This window comes from Miscanthus floridulus, chromosome 9 (genome assembly GCF_019320115.1).
Source record: "Miscanthus floridulus cultivar M001 chromosome 9, ASM1932011v1, whole genome shotgun sequence".
Classification (NCBI taxonomy): domain Eukaryota; kingdom Viridiplantae; phylum Streptophyta; class Magnoliopsida; order Poales; family Poaceae; genus Miscanthus; species Miscanthus floridulus.
Genome location: NC_089588.1, coordinates 143220667 through 143240559, shown reverse-complemented (window position 1 = coordinate 143240559; position 19893 = coordinate 143220667). Strand labels below are relative to the sequence as shown.

The window sequence follows — 19893 nt, the reverse complement described above, 5'->3', positions numbered from 1 at the left end:
ATGAAATTAAATGTGGTTACATAACATGTTGTTGTGCATTCAGTGGTCAGCATGTGTTTTGTGCGGTATGCATATCCAACATTTTACTTTAAGAAAAGCGACCGTTTACATGTCTTGTGATGGATTTTTGTTGGAAAAAGATATGTTGGATTTTTAACCATTGGATATGAAATTTATGGTCCGGATCTCCTTCTCCAACCTTACCTTTTTCCTTTTTCTTCCCATAGCCACAGAGCCACCCAATCCACTATTGCCACTTCTTTCTCCATTTGTTCCTCGCCCCGGCCTCCTCCGCCTCTAGCCGCAGAACCCCATGCCCTCCTACCACGCTCCCAAGCAAATCCGTCGAGAAGTCATTGTTTCATGCTGCGCTCCACGACCTCCTATACATCGTTGTTCACCTCCAGCAGCGCCACCTCCACCTCCACCGCCGCAAACCCTAATCACTCGAACAAAGGCAGCCTCGGCGCCGGTGCCGGCATTGCCCAACTTCCTTCGACCACATTAGCAGCCATCCCTTCAGCCACCCGCCATGCCTCTGCTTGGCTGGCAGCCTCCCCTAGCAACACTCTATTAGCCGGGAAGCCACAAAATCCCCCAACCTCTCGTCATACACCCAAAACCCTAACACCCCTAACCAGAGCCAAGTCCGCCGAAGTTGGTCCTCGTCGGAGAAAAAGGATAGCTCATAGCTCACCAGAGAAGAAGGCTGCAAGAATATCCCATTGACTTCTTTGGGAAGGAATTTGTTAGATTTCTCCCAACAAAATTATTTTAGCAGATATTTAGCATATTTCTTCCAGTACTACATTGACCTTGATATTTCAGGAATTATACTGTATTAAATATTACCAATTTCAATATGATTTCCTAGAATGTGAACCATCATACAGACAGAAATAGTAGTAAGAAACTAAATAACAAATAACTATGCATGCAAAAATGGAACCATGATACTCTTAATTTCCTAAGTAAATGTCGCAAGATGGAATGTTTTTATACACTTTGGGCACTCCCTTAAACTAAATTAGGTATGTTTACAAGTTAGCACGACGGAGAAAGACTAGTTACAAAAATTCGCTGCAGATTAAAAGGAGAAAACTTTTGTTCATGTTCTTGATTTTCATGTATTTAAGCAATTTATTTTTCTACTGAAAACTAGCAAACCATATTTCGTGGACGGGCAAGTTGCTTCTCACAAAAATGATCGCTCTCATGAAAATAGACAATTTCGTGGCGGGATAGTCAAGCACTCTCATGAAAAACAACTGATTTCATGACAATATGTGGAGCACTCTCTTGAAAATGAGTTTTTGCGACGAAATTTACAACGCCCTCATGAAAAAAGATTATTTTCATGAGAGTATGCTTTGCACTCTCACAGAAAAAATGTTCCCTTCAGGAAATCTCTGTTTTTTGGTAGTGTGTTTGGTGCACTGTGTGGTGAATGTGGAATGGGTAACACTATATCGCATTGCTTCATCCTATTCTGTTCCTCCCTTTTCTATAAAATAAAAAAGTATATATAATCGTACAAAGATTTTTCTTCATATTTTTAGAAATGGTAAGCTTTTTCATATATATAAACTATGTTCTTGATTGATTGATCAAACTCGCTGTTGCAAGATTATCGAGGACCTCATTCTGCGTGGCCATTTCCTCTGTCTAACCAATTGATGGCCAGAATGCACTTACTGGCTGCGGCTGCGGCTGCGGCGGGAGGATGCCAGCGTCTCGTCGACCTGTGGGCAACCACGCCCTTGGTGGGCAACTGGCAGGAGCCATTGGGACAGGACTCCGGCAACCCACCATGGTCATCTTGGCCGCGTGAGACCAAAAACCATACCAGGCATTGTTCAGCACCTCCACTACTGCAGACGGGCTCTTTGCCGAGTGCTTAGGGCACTCGGCAAAGCCCCTATTGCACTCGGCAAAGGCTTTGTCGAGTGCCGCACTCGGCAAAGAGCAGTCGGCAAAGAACCCATCGGCAAAGGTTTCTTTGCCGAGTGCCACATATCGGGCACTCGGTAAAGCCTTTGCCGAGTGTCACGTCAGCACTCGGCAAAAAAAAATCCGGCGTCAACTCTGACGGCCTCTTTGCCGAGTGCCACCTCAGCGGCACTCGGCAAAGAATTTTTTTTTGAAAATTCTTTGCCGAGTGCCATACTCTTGCACTCGGCAAAGAAATTTTTTCTTTTTAAAAAAAATCTTTGCCGAGTGCCATGGCTCTGGCACTCGGCAAAGCTGGGAAATTGGGTCTCTGCTTCCTAGCTTTGCCGAGTGCCATGGTCACGGCACTCGGCAAAGCCCTCTTTGCCGAGTGTGGCACTCGGCAAAGAGGGGGAAAATGCTATTTTTTGGTTTTTTTGCTTTCCATCAGCACAAACAAAGAAATCACATATATATCAACACACAGCACAGGATATATCACATACACATCCATATTCCATCACATACACATCCATAACCCATCACATACACATCCACCATCCATAATACATCACATACAAATACATTGTCCATAATCCATCACATACATTCACGTCATCCATGACAATATCCATCACAATATATATATATGTCTCTAGTAGTAGTCCAACATAAGGCTAAGTCTAACACAAGTCCATGCAACATGAAAAAAAAACAAATAAATGGTACCTACTGCCAGCCTCCCCACCCGGAGTGTGAACTGCCACCTTGAGGAGGGCCAGTTGGCCACCCGGCCTGTGGACAAGGGCCACATTGAGGAGTCGGGTTCGAACCCGCCGACTGTGGCTGCACAAAGGAGAAGCGAATTCATGAGTATCTACAGGAGGGCCGCACAAGCTAAAGGAATAAACAACCATATATACTCATCGGAGTCCCTACAGGAGGAGGAGGAGCCACAACTAGAGCGAGCAGCGACTGGGGCACGACCACACCTGGCAAGGCCTGAAGGCTCGCCATGAAGCTGAACATGTCCTGCAGCCTCTGTGCCTCGGCCGCCCTCTAGGCTTGTATAGCCTCCATCTTCAGCCGATGGGCCTCCACCTAGGCCACCTGCTGGGCCACCTGCTGGGCCTCCAACCTCCGCAAGTCGGCCTGCAACATTCCACCCGCAATGTTTAAACAATGCAAAGGCAAGGTAGATGTGTAAAAGCAATAAACTATGAATAAAACAGTACTAACCTAGAGTTCCGCCATCTGCTGCTGTGAGCTCTGCTGCCGAGAGCGTATGGGGAGGGAGGAGCTCGTGCTCCTTGCTCGAATCTCGGCGAGGATGGGAACAGAGGCGGAGTCGACTGTGCTGTCCGCCATCCAGTACCGATCGTGCTGCTTCCCTCCTCCTAGCCTCATCAGGAGGTCTATGTCCAGGGGCTGGGTGGTCGGATCGAAGTCCTCCCCATGGCGCTCGCGGGCCGCCGAGGTGTACTCGCTAATCTTGCTGTGGACGCTCGCGTTGGTGTACGCCTCTGGCCCGTCCACCGGGTTGTAGGTGACTTCCGGGGCCGTCGCCTTGCCCTTGTGTGCCAGGGCGTACGCCATGAACTCGTTGCATTCCTGGCCTTGGTGCGCCTGGGACTGCGAGAAAAACACAAAGATGATTACAAGTAATGAGAATTGAGCGTTATAATAAATAAATAAAGATGAAAACACAAATAAGATTACCCATGTTTGGGCATACGCGCTGAGGCTCCGGTTGCCACGGGTCCTTCTCCTACATAAAAAGGCAATAGGTTAGAATCCATTGAAAATTTCGGCAGCACCTCCCCTGCACGGGGAGGTTTCCAAAACCTGCAAGAAACGTAGGCGCGATGGCCAACAACCACATATATACCAAACATAGGCACGAAGGCCAACAAATATATATATACCAAGACGAGCCATGTACTTTAGTTCTCTTTCCATGCAGATGAAAGTCTCGAAGTAGTACAACAACAAGTACTACTACCACTACAACTACTACTAACACTAACACTACTACTACTAACACTACTACTATCACTACTTACTACTAACACTACTACTAACACTACTAACTACTACTACTTACTAACTACTACTAACACTACAACGAGGGTCGGCGACGACGGCGGGGACGACCGCAGCGGCGTGAGGGTCGACGGGCCTAGGCTGGCACCTTCCTTCTCCTCTCCTTCACCTTCTCCTCCTCTCCTCTCCCCTCCTCCTCTCTTCTCCCCATCTCCTCTCTTCTCCCCTGCCTCCTCCTCCTCTCTTCTGCAGTGGCCGCCGGCGGGGGCAGTGGCCACCGACAGGGGAGGTGGCCGCCGAGGGGGGCGCGCAGGCAGGGGAGGTGGCCGCCAAGGGGGCCGGCGCGGGCGGTGGAGGCCGGGCGGGGGCGGCGGCCGCGCGAGGACCCGGCGTGGGGAGGCGGACGGGGACGGGCCGCGCGGGCCTCCGCGCGAGGCACCGACGCGGGGAGGCGGACGGGGACGGGCGTCGTGGGGGCCCGCGTGGGGAGGCGCGGAGGCGCGGGCCGGCGATGTGCGGCAGCGGCGGCTGAGGGAGAGAGAGGTGAGAGGGAGAGAGAAATGAGAGAAAGAAAGAGAGCGCGCCGGCCGGGCGCGGGTGAAGGGATAAGGGCGGCTTTGCCGAGTGCCAGATCGGCGGCACTCGGCAAAGTCAATTTTCTTCGCCGAGTGTCGTGATCTGGCACTCGGCGAAGTTTTAAAAAAAATTCAGCAGCTCTGCCGAGTGCCAACCCTAGGCACTCGGCAAAAAATTTTTTTTGGTTTTTTGCCACTAATTTTTTTTTTGAAGCTTTAGTACACTACCACAAACAACATGTTTAAATTTGGGACATTTTCATTGCCTTTTGGCATATTTCTATAGTTTATTTTGTTTTGTTGAATTTTTTCAGAAAATGTAAGTTTGAACTGCAGGTGCATCGAATAATGGATTACATTCGTTCAGAAAATGTTATCCTTGTTTCTTAGTGTAGATTTAGGCTAAATCCAGGAACTATCTCGAAATTTCGATCAACGTGCTCACGGGGCAACGCCGCCAACTTGCGTGGGAGTGGTTTTTTAATTGTATAAAATGCGAACGAATTCCGAAAATCATGAAACTTGTCGAGTTATCGCCGTATCGTATGCGTATGCCGTGGAAAAAATTTGAAAAAGTTTCGCGCACGTTGTCACGTACGATGTTTACAAACCAGGACATCTCCACATGTGACTGCCTGCACAAGCTCTGCCACCAATCACACCCACTCTGAACTCGGGGTGGATGGACGCAAAATTATTCAGAATTGCTATCTCTCAGTCGGTTGTTTTGGCTCTCTCTAACAACCAGATCTGTGGCCGTCCATCTCGCTCTCTGTGGCTGGCGATATGCGGCGCGCTAGGCTTGGGTGCGCGGCGGGTGGGGTCGCTGGCGCTCGGATCCACCGCCACCCCGCGCGACGGCAGCGAGGGCGGCTCCTTGGCAGAGGCCGCCGCCCAATCCTCCTCCACCGCAACGCTCCCCTCGGCAGAATCGACCGGCCCGCTCGGTCTCTCTTCCTCTGTTTCTCTGCTTCGATCTCAGGGCCCTTCAGTCCAGCGCCCAGGCAGAGCAGGCCGCTCGCCCCTGCTCAGCAGTATCGCTGCTTGCCCTGCGCCGTGCGCTCCTAGCACCAGGCAGGTGCTCGCCCGTGGAGCTCAGCGGTCCGATCGATTTTCTCTGCAGTAGTGCTCGGTGGAGAGCAGAAGCCTCTACTCGGTGGAAGAAGGGATAAGGTTGGGGGAGGGTGGGTCCACCGCATTTTGTGAATAATTTGTAATTTGTTTTAAAATTTGTGAACAATTTGAAATGTAATTCTCTTATATATGGAATCCATAAAAATAATTTGTAATTTTTTTTTGAAAAATTTGGCATATATTTGTGTTATTCTGAAATTATACACTCTGTCCAATAAATTACACTGAAGAAATAACTGTAAATATAGTAATAAGACGGTGTAAATATAGTTATAAGACAGTGTAAGTGTATGGAAAAAATCTGGTTGTTGAGAGAGGCTAAAACAATCGGTTATTGGCTAGACAAATTCTATTGAAAAGTGCTTGGCCGATTACTTGAGTTTGTTGGGGATTAGTTCTTTAAACAAGCTGGAGATGGATACAAGGAAAGGTCACCATGGTTTGTGAAGGATTACTGGTCGGTCTTCATGTTTTATATGGGTCTGTTTGATCAACTAGATTTAGTGACTAGTTGACTAGTAATTAGCTAACTACAGTAGTGATTAGTCCAGCCCTGTTTGGATTCCCTGGCTAACGAGTAGCAATATCTCAGTACAAAGACAGATTTACGCTTGATTGCTATGTGTTCACGCGCTGCATTGCGTGTGCTTGCTGTTCAACAGTACTGTTTGGATTAAAAAACGCTCCACTAGCCAGACACAGGCGCACGGCTGCTTCCCCAATCGAAAAGTTCATCCTCTTCCATCTTCCCTGGATCCAGGGCCCTGCCCACGCCGCCCTGAGCAGCAGGCCTGGCCACCGCTGCTCGCGCGCCATCTCCGGCCGCCGCTGGTGCGGCACAGCGCGCCACCGCCCCAGAGCCGACCTCCCCGTCCCCTCGCATTGAGCGCACAGCGCCGGCGCCCTAGAATGGCTGAGTGTGATGGTGTATACACGACGTGAGCACAGAGCATTGGCCCTGATTCCATATTCGGATGAGGAGGAAGGAAATAATGTTGAGTATGCATGCATAATGTAAGAGAAAAGCAAGTAATACATGGCTAGGAGGAGCTGAGTTGAAAGTTGAAAGATCGTCTCAGACCAGACGGAGGCATTGCATATCCACAAGTTATCCGGTGCGGCACGGGGTAATTACTGCATATGCCACCATTTGGTGATTAATTAGACAAGAGATTGGAAGATTCCGAGAGGGATTTCAGCAGATACAATAATTGGAAAAGAGACAGAACTGACTGTTGCTACACATGGTTGCGGCAGTCGCAGCTGCATTGGCTGCAATTCAGTTCAATGGAACAGGGCCACGTACCGCTGTTTTTTTTTTTAAATAAACATGGGAAGAGCTTTGCCATGCTAGATGATCACAAAGGAGAGTTCAAAAAAAAAAGCAAAAGATAGGAGAACAGTTTTATATCTGTAGTTAGAAATTAGGTTCTTTCTTGAGTTTTTAACGATTCCCTTTATGGACGGAAGCACCTATTCTTGTCACTTTACTTACAATAAAGATTGCAATACAATTAATTTACTACTGTTAGTCATAATGAGGTGTTTGCACAGTGTTGGTGCCTCTACTGTCAAACCAAACTTGACTGCACGTAAGTACGCCCTTCCACGAATTTAATAAGAACTAACATAAGGAACCGGAAAGATCATTCCAACGTACACACAGAGGGTTGCCATCCATGATGATACCCGTCATCACCCCATGGCCATGGGGATCCATCAATGGCAACAAACAAACAATCCTCGTAGTTGTCGCTAACCCACCCAGCAGCCCCTACAAAAAGACGACTATCCATAGAGTAAAACCTTGATCCCTGTAGTCACTAGCTAGTCAGCAAATTGAACCTGCAGTGATCAATGAGTTGATGATCCACCATGCTCACATACATCAACAATTATATGGCCGGACCTCTCTTGTACAATGAGATACTCTCATACCGGAAGACTAGCCGTCCTATAAATATAAAGGGTGAGCCCTAGAGTGGTTAGACCGGCAAGGGCAGCACATGGCTGCCGCACGTCCTAAAGGGGTTCCCTCACGGGCACGTGGGGTTTTGGGTTTCAAGAGACCTCGTCGGCATGTCTTACTTATGGCGCTCCCGGTGAGGCTCCTCCGGCGACGTATCCTTATGTATCGTGCTCATCGCCAGAGACACACGGTGACGTGTTTGTGTGCGAACATCTTCACCATCAAAGTTATTATCTAAAAAAAATGTCACCATCGGAGAATCGGTGAGAGCCAAATCAATGGAAGCGACCACGTCGCCGTTCCTTAGAGAGCAAGTAAATATTATCGTTGTCATCCTGATCCTCTCGGCCGGTCCATATCGTATACCAAGTAATTCAGCATCGAAACCTTCGTTACGCGTCCCCTTAATAAGTACCGTACAAATACAAGTACATTGTACTGCAAGCCGTACCCAAAAATTATAACTACTCAGAATCGTCCATCCCTGCTCTGCAGTCACAACGACAACGATGCCCTCGAGATCCGGCGGAGCAGGCAGGTACCGCAACCCCGGCAGCCATGCTGCCGCCTTCTCCCCCTCACAGACCTCCGTGACCTTGATCATCGTCTTATTCTTGGTCGTCTTGGCTCTGAGGGTGTTCTTCGTCCTCCGCCGCAGCAAGGCCAAGGCAGCGTGTGTGGTGGTCCGAGACCCAGCGCAGTTGGGGGCTGTACGTTGACGTTGCTAACTACTGTATTTACTGTATAACAAGGGGACACCGTATTCTCCCACATCTCCAAACGTGACCTGTGTATCATCTGTGCTACGAGTAATCATGGCCACTGCAGGGCCGTGCCGTCAGATCTATAGGCCCAGTACGAAGCTCTAAGTGAAAGTACCAAATATAGCCAAAATAATGTATATACTGCAGAGCAAATGCGATCTATCAAGAATAGTACCTTTGAACTCTTGGTTTGCATAATCTTTACTTAATAACATCATTCTCTTAGTTTTTTTTAGGGAACAACATCGTTCTCTTAGTGTTCTCTGAAATAAAATCTTCGATAATTTGCTCATAATTAATCTTCTCTAGCAATCCACTCTCAAGCGCTATCGTAGCCAAACTATTATAAGTCTTTCTTGTGTCATAGTAGAACGCAAGTATGACTTCAATAGCTTCAACTTAGAAAAGCTCTGGCTCCGCTGATGCAACAGTGATAGGAATGGTCAATAACATTCTATATGCAATAGCTGCATTGGGAAAACAATATGCTATAGAAGACATGGCTTCAAAAGATGAGAAGAATAAAGTTAAGATTATACAAGCAGTTCTATACTTTCATACAAAGGATTTAATTAGTACAATACAGATGGAATTGGAAAAAAATACCTGCACTCAGCCTCCGCCTCGGCCCTCTCCCTATCGTTGGTGCCTGCTTGCTAGATGAACGGACGAGCTCTGGCAGGGGCCGGAGACGAGATGAACACGAAGCGTCGTGCCGTCGCCACTCACACGAAGTCGCCGCGAAGGCTGCGGACATGTAGAGACGAGCGCGCGGACTCGAGCTAGGCTCTGTCGCTCTGGCCTCACTCAAATAATAGGGCCTTCTACTACTGGGATGATTTTTTGAGCCCTGGAAATTGGGGGGCCCTGTACGGTCGTACGGGTTGCACGCCCATGGGCACGGCCCTAGGACACTGCATGCAGTTTTATCCATACAACGTTAGGGCACGTACAACATACAGACAGTCTGCTTTCTGGGAGATTTTTTTACCTCAACAACATATAATAGCTTAATAGATAGCTTGTACTATGAGCTGTCTATTTGAGTTGCTGCAAATCGTTAAATGCTTGTGTGTAGCCATGATCATGTATAATTATAATTGATGTATACATTGTGTTGCTTCTTTATACAAAACAGATCAAGTCTACCGTTGGGTTGTTTCTTAGTATTTTTTGCTAGGTAAAGATGCATCAACACATTGTCGACACAGCACTAAAATAGTCTTTACACAATGTAATCATTCAACTTTTGCAGCCCAGTTTGAGTAGTTTTCGCATACAAACTTGTCTAAGTTCAAAAGGAAAAAGAAAAAGAAATTTGAGATGCCTATTTTATATTTAGCCAACCGAGTTGACAAAATTTTGAGCATCAACAGGTTCAAAGTTGCCTAAAACCAAATATTTGCTGAACTTTGGAGCTAAACATCGAAAACAGTGTTTTTTTCTCCAAATATTGAGCTCCAAGGCCTTGCAACCCACTGGTTATTCGATTCTAGTATCTAAACAAGATTCGTAGACCTTCTGGTGAAGGCTATGTCGGACCGTCCGGTGCTTGCTTTTTTGTTGGGATGACCTTGAAGAACTGGTGCAAGAGGATCCCCATGAGGGCTGGTGCACTTAGGGTTCGTCTAGAATCGGCAATGCCACCTAGAATGCCTTAATTAAGCCACCTAGAATACCTTAAGTCGCCGTAGAGACGAAGAGAAAATAATGGATTGGGGTTTGGTAGACCTAGTATTTGGAAAAGGTAAAAACTATAGATCGGTTTTGTATTTTGATCGAATGCATACCTCGTAGAGACGAAGAGAAAATAATAGATTGGGGTTTAGTAGACCTAGGATTTAGAAAAAGTAAAAATTATAGATCAGTTTTGTATTTTGATTGACTGCATACCTCAATCGGTGGCCCTCTGTTTTTACTAGCAAACATGTCCGTACGTTGTAACATAATTTACATCTTGCATCATGTATTCTGATAATTTTCGGAACCAGACTACACACCACTGTTGGATGTGCACTATTATTCTAATTCATATGAATATAGGTCATGAATTCAGTTCACCAACAGGATAATAAACCAATTAAGATTCTAGTTTCTAATTCATCGTGTGCAACTGCTATTAGTAAAAAACCATCCATGACTCTTATGCTCTAGACATTGGGGGCACACAGAGACTGATCGAGAGAGAGACCAACGTTTGGAGGAATATTTTTTTCTCTTTAATATTAGATATAGATATAGATAGACAGGTGGGAGGTCTATCCCTAGGATATAGTCCAAATACATCATGAAAACTAACCCGAATCAAACATGAAAATTGAGTCCTTCTCAGACTCGCTTTAGATAGCTGTGCGGGACATGTCCAACATCATGCCTCTGGTTTCGCAGTGTACAGCCTACTGTCCAATTGATTGTTCACTGGATTAAAATAAAAGGTATTTCGCATTAGTTTACCCTAAATCAAACATTTCTATCTTTGACCATCAATTTTTGAAGAAAAAATGTATATAGTTTCAAAAGTATTATGTTGTTAATATATACAATATTTTAAATTGATGATCAAAGATAAAAATGTTTGTCTTACGATAGTATCTAATATGACATGTAATTCAATAGGGGCCGGCGGAGAAGTATAAAATATGCCGCACTGCACATTACAGGGCGTAGTCACAGAAGCCGTTGCTGCACTTCTTGTTGCAGCGGTTCCCGCATGTGCCACAGTTGTCCTCGTCCGAGAGCAGATCGACGCAGCGGCCGCCGCAGCACGTGCTACGATCGTGCTTGCAGAGCTTGTTGCAGCGGCCGCAGTGGTCGGCGCTGGCTGCCGTGTCCACGCACTGCCCGCCGCAGCACGTCGGGCCCGGGCTTCCCGGAGCGAAGCACACGGCGGCCGACTTCTTGGAGCAAGCGCCGTACGATGGTGTCAGCGGCGACGAATTGTAGACCGCGCTATTGGCAAGCAGGAACCGGCTCCTCCTGGCAGCTTGTTGGCGACCTGCCGGGATGGTCGTGGTTGCACCAGCATCGGAGACCGTGCCAGCTGCTGCGGCGGCGAGGAATGTGAGCAGGACGATGACCGTGACGGTGAGTTTCGCCATGGAAGAGACGACGACTTCTATACTTTGCTTGTCGCCGGTGAGTGACGACGGTGAGTTGTGTGTTGGGAATGTCTTAGAAAGAGGTGCATATATAGAAGTGAAAGTGATTGTTGACTTTTGATGAGATTTGGAGTTCACTTCACAGCAAGAGTTGACTTGTGATGATGAAATCTGGGGTTGACTTCTCATGAGATTTGCTGCGGTTGGGTGCAATTATATTCTCATGATGAATTTACGGCCGCCCTCACATGCATGCATGCCATATGCTTCAAATCACGGGGATGCATGCATGTATCGAGAGAAAACAGAACAAAATGTGAAGCTCCAGCGTACGTGGAATGCATCGAGTGATGCCTTCCATTTGTCACCCACAAATCACGACAGGAGATAGCTTAGTTACCTGCTTCAAAGTGCATGCATGTGCATACCATATTGCACATGATTCATCGTACAAAGAGTGAGGATATTCCCCCAGATTCGTGGGGTCGACAACGGCGTGGAAATTAAGCAAACATATATTACGTTAATGCTTGGAAGTGGGCGTCTGTCAACCTGGAGGCTCCGTTGGTGAGCCGTGATGCCAGCCCAACGACCTCCTCCTATCCTCGTCTGTTTCTCAAAAAAAATCCGCTCGTCCACTCTCTCCTATCCGCTCGTCTGCCGCCTCTGAGGAGTAGGGCTCAGCCGCTAGCCCTGCCAGGCGCGGTGCGCGGCCACCTCCAAGTCGTGGAGCTCGGCTACAGGCCCTGCCAGGCGCGGCACGCAGCTGACATCTCACAGTCATGCAGTCGTTGCCTCCTCGTCGCGTCGCGCAGCCGCCTCGGGCTACTGCTTCCAATGAACTCCACACGCCGACGAACCTTTATTCTCCCAAGCAGTAAGGAGATGTTACACTGAAAGCGCATGTTGCAAGCGCATGTTTCAGTTATTTTAGGTGTTTCAAAGGAATGTTACAAGTGTTTCATATGGATGTTATAAAATTAGATCCGGACGATATTGCATATGTTGCAGTGGCTATACACGTATGTTGCAGGCATCTGTTCCAAATGTTTCATCTGTTTTTCAGGCGTATGTTGCATGTGTTTTATCTGGATGTTGCATATGTCTCACACGTATGTTGCAAGTCTTTTATCTGGATGTTGCATATATTTGTAATGGCTTTCAAAAGTTTTCAGGTGTTTTGCAAGTGTTTCAGACATATGTTGTAACTGTTTCAGCTGTTTTGGTCATATGTTACAAGTGTTCCATGTGGATATTACAAAAGTAGATCTGGTGTTGTACATGTTGCAATATGACCCACCTACCACACCCGCCTGTAGTAGCTGCTAGGGCACCATGCATGCGTGTGGGAAGCGATGGGATGGAGCACTGCATGGCGGCGTATGCGGGAAGCATAGGGGAATGGTGGCAGGGGTGTAGGCATTCCCAACGTGCGCGCGGGACGCAGGGGGGTGGGGCAGTAGGCATGGAGGGGTTCAGGAAGCAGCAGGGAAGCGTGGGGAGTGGCGGGGAGGGGAGTGGCACGAGAAGCAGGGAAGTGCGGGTAGCGGCTCAGGCGGTCCCCGCCTGTGCCGGTAGCAGGCGCTGGTGTGGGCGTCCGTCTGGATGTCCAAACGCTAATACTTTTTTACGTATTATATGTATAAACATGCTAGCAGTGAACCATAATTTTAGTATCCCAAGAGTCATCTTGTAACATTCTCACCAGAGTATCTTCAAGAGTTCCCAAAACAATATCCCAATCCATGACTTTTGGCAAGACTGAAAAATGCATCTCCAACAACTCCCAATCCCACCTTTCAATCTTTTAGCACTTGAAAAAATCAACCTCGTCGTGAAAATAAATATGCACGCATACCCATCACGCCAATCTAAGGTGGAACGATGTGGAAAAGAATAAGTAGGACATGGGCTCCTGATACAAATGTACAAGAGAGAAAGGAAGTATAAAACCGGTTGGGGTGATTTAGAAACAGTTCGGGATTCCTGATGTAAAATTCCCTTCTATCTTTTAAGGAGTGATTTTTTGGAAATTGTCGGTGAAATCTTTCTTTGGTGCTCCCAATACTTTTTGACCACTTAGAAAACTCAATGGTTTTGGGAATATTTTTAGTACTCTTGGAGATGCTCTTACATATACGGAAATGTGCTCATGTAGTTGATATTATACTCCCTTTATTCCAAGTGATAAGTTGCTTTGACTTTTTTTTATGCGTTGAATTTGCTATGTATCTAGACATAACGTCATGTGTACCAAAAAAAAGTCAAAGCGACTTATAATTTAAAACAGAAGGAGAACAATGTAAATGCCTAATGCCCTTATCATTTGAGACTAACGTATCCATTAATTACGTACTTAGAAGTATCTAAGTTGCATGCTTGAGTTGCTTCTTGAAGTTTTGGATTGATTGCTTTAGCCTTTGTAAGTATAAAATTTATTTTCTCTACCATTTATATGATTTCGATTCTCTAATAAGTGTTGGTTTAATTAGAGTCCGCCTTTTATAAAAACACGAGAAGAAAAATATTTTTAGAGTGGGCCAGATGAGATTTCAAGTGGCGGGCGACGCCCCAGCCTCTGGTTAAATGTCGTTGTCAATCTAGATTTCCAAAGGCGGTTATGATAATCGTCTCTAAAATAGATTTAATAATAAATGAACAAAAGAACACAAACCCGTCGGTGATCCCATTGCTAAGCCGGCTCCAAATTAAAGCCCATCCCCGACACCGAGCATGCTGTTGTGCGCCGTCTTCATTACTACATGCACCCCTCCGACCGCCACCAGGTGGACATGCTGTCAAGCCCGTCGTAGACCCGTTATATGGCCACCGAGCCGTGGCTGCTGAGCCCGCCATGGATGCCAAGCTGGCCAAGATCTACATGAGGGAGAGAGGGTGAGAGAGATCGAGATTTTAGATCGATGAGGGGCCTACCTCGGTGGTGTGGACGTCTTCAGCCCACTGCCGTTTCCAGCAAGATCTGCGAGAGAGACTACTCCGGTAGACCGCACCGAGAAGGTTATTTTGTACCAGCAAATTGAAGAATACATGCAAGAACTCTTAATAACACAATCTGAAGAAAGAATAGCTGATGTGTGTTTAAGTACTCGAAGTTGGGGTCTCACAAACTGAGATGAGCTACCACGGTTCAATGACATATTAATCTAAAGCAAAACATAAACACTAACATGGACGACGGTTAGTGAATATAAGGTCTTTGAGGCGTGCATACCCCATAGACACACCCCTAGGGTGCTCAAAGACAAGACACGACCCGCTAGACCAAAGATGATGAACATAACGATGCGTGTGGTTGCCTCATCCAACCATGCATCGCATGGTGTCCGTTTGTTGGAACTTGGAACTCAACAGCAGTCGTAGGCACGCCGAATAAAAGATTTTGATGTCTTTATCATCAAGGCTTAATCAGTGTGAACATTGAACCAAGCAAAGCCTTACATTGACCTTAGAGAATGGTAAGTCAATAAAATATAAATTATCTCATCGTATGAATCGATCATAGCAAGTAATCAGGCATGGTAACCATCGCTGTGCCTCCCCTTAAGTCACTACGTGAAAAACAGTTTGTAGCAACATGGCTTTTTTTAGGGACGGCTGGCATTGGAGCAGCCCCTATAATGGCGTGCTCGGGCTCCAGCACAGCATCCGCCCCTACAAATGGCGTAGTAGGGGCGGCTGGTAATACGAGCCGCCCCTACAAATGCGTCGGTTTGTAGGGGCGGCTGGTATGTAGAGCCGCCCCTGTTGTGTCCATTTGTAGGGGCTGCTGAATCACCAGCCGCCCCTACAAATACCCGTTGTATATATAGCACCCACCTTCTTCCACCACCCATGGGCTCGACACAAAAATATCTTCCTCCTCTCTTCCACTTCTCATGTTGCCTCCTCGTCTCCACCGCTTCTTCCTCCCCCAACGGCGACTCCTCCTGCTCCCTCTGCACCGGGCCACATCGGCCGGTGACCGGCCCTAGCAGCGCGGCCGCCCCAGGCGCGTGCAACGCCAGAAACCCAGCGAAGCGACCCCAGTGTCACAGCTGCTGCTCTGCCCCTCCGGACACGACCAAGCCCTACCGCAGCGGCACGGACGATGACCGGCCCCAGCAGCATGGCCGTCCCAGCGCACGCGACGCTAGCCGCCCCAGCGGCGTGGCCCTAGTGCCATCGCTGCTGCTCCGCCCCTCCCGACACGAGCAAGCCCTAGCGCGGCGGCACAGATGCGGCCGTCCCGGTGTGAGAGGCCTCAGTCGCGACCAGCCCTAGGTGAGGGTGTGTTGCCTCCTTTGTTCCTCTCCCCTTCCCTCACCGACGCCTGGGACGGATGATTTGTTGATGGAGATGACTATTGGAACAAGGGTCAGGCCACCACGATGAGTTTCTCTGAGGTTTGGTTCTGCTGCCCCTTTGTCCTTCGTTCTTGTCGCAAGCAAAGAGATAACAAGCACGCTCAATGTTTGTTCAATCTGATTTAGCCAAGTTGCAAACCACTCAAATGTTGGAAATTATGAGGATGTTTATTTTGTCCTAAATTTTGTGCTGCAGCTTCGACCAACTAACTTGCTTTGGATATCAGTTTTGCCTTGCTAATATCATAGAGTTAATGAAAGGGATACCTTCTCCATGCTACCAGCTTGCAACTAATTTTAGTTGGGGATTCTCTTTAGTTTTCGATTACTGTCATGCTTCTATTGTCTAGAAAAAGTCTTAATTTTATTTGTAAAATCTTTGGAGTAATCTATCCTTGAAATTGAACTATATTAATGCACCCTTCTTTTTCTTTTAGATGCGATCCGGTGATTTCCATGTTTCTCTTTTGTAACCACTATTGGACCAAGGTGATCTAGGTTTTATTTAATTTTTTATTCCCTTTCAATAGTTGTGTACGCAATTCTAATGTTCTTCACGTATATGAGCATGCATGTTTCCTATATCAGAAAATACAGAGCAACACGCAGTAGAAGATATTCTTCAAGATCTGCCAAACTTGATTGCTTCATCTTGAATTTATGTTGCCAATTCCCTGGCTGGACACAAAACTAATACTGTTCGACCTTCACTTGAATTATGCTTTAGACGCTCCACAAGAATAAACCCTGGGAGAAGATAGGCCAGTGTTTTAGATGAACAACCTGTCTTTGCCATAGCTACTATATCGTGACCCTTTATACCAGTTGGAGATGACTGAGCTTGGATATAATTTCCCTAAAGCAATATGCTAGATATTCATTTGGTATGTCATTCCTATCAGATTGTTCAAGCATCTTTGTTGAGCATGGACATTAATTAATTTAGAGTTGCTCTAGAGAGGCCTAAAAGGCATTCATAGGGTAAGGTGACCTCCTTTCCATTCCATCTTACAAGAAGTTCAGGACATCTGTGTCAGCTTCGCTTTTTCCCATGTGTTCTCAGTTTTCATGGTATAGTTGGTCCTCATGGATGTGAAGCTAAATAATTGTGTTCTGCATAGACCCAGTATAGAATTATCAATGCCTACCTACATTGTCCATGCCCTGATATTCTGTTTTGTTTTACTCTTTCTGCTACTACCATGAATTGGATGAGATTTAGATTTGAACGCATAAATGAGTCCTCCTACACTGATTCGTGGCCTAGATGCAGGGATTCCAAAGTTTCCAAAAGTCTTATCTAATATTTTATATTTCTTTGCAGCTCATCCAAGGCCTACGATGAGTTGACTGCAATCACGAAGGTGGCTTCGCGCGGCCTATTAGTCCTCACTGCCCTCTCCACCAGCATGGTTTGCTAACCAACAACTTAGAGTTGGTACCATTTCTTTCTTGTATCTCCTGCTACTTTGTCTTTGCTTAATTTCCAACTATATATTAATACCACAACTGCTCCTTAGTGCCTTAGTGGTTGCAGTTATAGCTTTTCAAGAAATTTTAGGAGCAGCCTGCCATGGTGACCTCTTCCATTGAAAGCAAGAAAGCTTATCCCATCAAGGTAATCATTTTGGGCCCTTGGACTTCCTTCATGTACTGAGTTGTAGTATGCATAATGTTCATGGGACATTTAATTCCTGAATTTATATTTTATTCAGTAGAGAGGAATTTAGTGAATCGCTGTGACAGAATAAAAAGCACCAAATAAATTGAGGGTTTAGAGTTTAGCAGTCCTGGAACCCTCAATTTATCTTTGCTTGGTTCATTTATACCATAAGCGATAACCCAATTCCTAGAACCTTCAATTTATCATGTTTCCAAATTGGTAGCAGTCCTCATGGTCCCACTGTCTTGTAATAGTTCCAATCTCTTTAAAGAGACATACATAGACACTCTCTCGAAAGTTTCTCATTATCCATCTATAAACTTTCAGCGCTGACAGTACAATCGTTGCAAATGCAGGAATGAAAGGTGTTATGAGCACTCATAGTACCTATGCTCAGATGGATAATTACTTCCACGAATACCGTGCTGAGTACCTAGCAAATTGTGCATCAGAAGAGAGTTATGCAACTCCAGTCCATCAGGTATATCATGGCCTTCATCTGAACCGTTTTCCCCCTTGATCCATTATTAGAAACCTCTACTTTGGTGATGTTGTTTTCTTGTTTCGAGTGGTGGCCACAGGCCGGCAATGATGACCTCACGTTGTTACAATGGATGCTGGCAGGAATTGTGCCATTAGACCTGCCTCACTCACCCACCAGGGAGGTTGCTTAATGATCATATCCATTGCTTAGAAGAGGCTACGCCGTACTAGAGCGCTCCCTCAGTTCCGTGTAGGTTATGCCGATGGGAGTGATCCAGGTTTGCATCTATGGCCTTCATCCATCGTTGCTTCCAGAGATTGTATCATTATGTGTTGTTATTCAACTCCATTCTATAGTCAGTTTTCGCTGATGCGGGTCATAGTCTTCTCTTGCCATTTTTATAATTTTAGCTACAAAATATCTATAGGTAATGTCAGGTTTAGTCCCAAACTTAGATCTCTATTACTCTGTTCGTAGACTCATCCTGTCACCTGTCTAAAGAACACACTGAATAGGCTTGGCATATTCATGGTGCGAAATTTTAGAGTCACTTTCAGATACAACTTGAATATAGAGGCAAAGATACGGCTATCCTAACAAAAATATATACATATTTATTTATCTGATGTGCTTTATTGATTCCGTTACAAGTTTGTATTCACTCCTGTATGGCTGGTAATTGTAATTTGAAGGAATTACATACTTTAGCTCACAAAATTATTTGAGGCAGCCTATAAGTTGCCTTCTTCGCATTTAATTCCAGTTGAGTTTATGGCTGTTACAACTGAGTGGTGGGTGGTCAGCAATCAATGACCAGTAGTAGTGGTTGGTGATGTCAATGTATGTGTTTTGTTGCCTTTCTCAGGCCCATTGGTTTTTTCCCTTTCAAGTTAATTTGCTGCTTTGTTATTCTGTTACAACGATTCAATGTATGTCTGCCACTTAAAGTTAACATTCATAATAAATTTTGATTATTTCAAATTGATGTGCAGGGGCATTTGCTGGATTGAAGCTATATGAAACCTCAGCGGCTAAAGCAAACATTAGCCTTGTTTGAATGGTGGGTCCAGTTGTTCTAGATCCCATTTATTCTTTTTTAATATGAATTCTTACATTTTTGCAAAGATGGATTTTTTTAAGTTCTAGCAATCTACCTAGTGTGATCTCCAAGTATTTTCTATGTTATCACAGGTTCGATATTTTGCATTGGAGAGAAGTATTTTTCCCTTCTACAGAATCTACATTATTCATAGAATGTTCTCTGTTTCGTAATTTGATTTAAACAATTGCCAGTGACTCCAGCATTTAATAATTAGTGTCCATTCCATTTTAAGCACAACAGCTATATTTCCTTGCATGATTACTCATTTCCAAGTGTTCTAATGCTTCTGTGTGTCCTGCATTTATTTATCTAAAAGTCTCTGTGTGTTACCTATAACAGCACAAGTCCTATAGAACTCGAAACATCACCAGACTTACTTTTGCTCCACCATTCATGTCTTATATTCCATAACATTTTCTATTTGATCATTGAGTATTTAATTTGCTTTAGTTAAGACATGGATTATGTTGTACATTTCATCTAATGAAAAATTGGAATTATACTTTAAATTTGTGCACCTGTAATTATGTATCCTACCTTTCCTCGTTTGCAAGATTTTGCTTTGTCCCATGAAAAAAGGTGATGGATTATTGTGAATTGGACTTGTAATGGTAGTTTATATAATGCTCTTGTGCTTATGGTCAGATTTAAATTATATATATATATATATATATATATATATATATATATATATATATATATATATATATATATATATGTATAACTACTGTTCTGCAGCTGGCCATAGAATAACTTATTATGTGGCCA

At 45.4% G+C, this 19893-nt stretch overlaps 1 protein-coding gene across 1 annotated transcript; it reads right to left on the bottom strand.

Moving 5' to 3' along the window:
* Positions 1 to 11068: 11068 nt before the first annotated feature.
* On the bottom strand, positions 11069 to 11512 carry LOC136483172 (protein STIG1-like). Its single transcript, XM_066480252.1, has one exon. It carries the CDS (start codon positions 11510 to 11512, stop codon positions 11069 to 11071), a length of 444 nt encoding a protein of 147 aa, XP_066336349.1.
* Positions 11513 to 19893: the final 8381 nt, after the last annotated feature.

Excerpts from the sequence above, each read along its gene's own strand:
- LOC136483172 (XM_066480252.1), bottom strand. The coding sequence starts at position 11,512 with ATGGCGAAACTCACCGTCACGGTCATCGTCCTGCTCACATTCCTCGCC.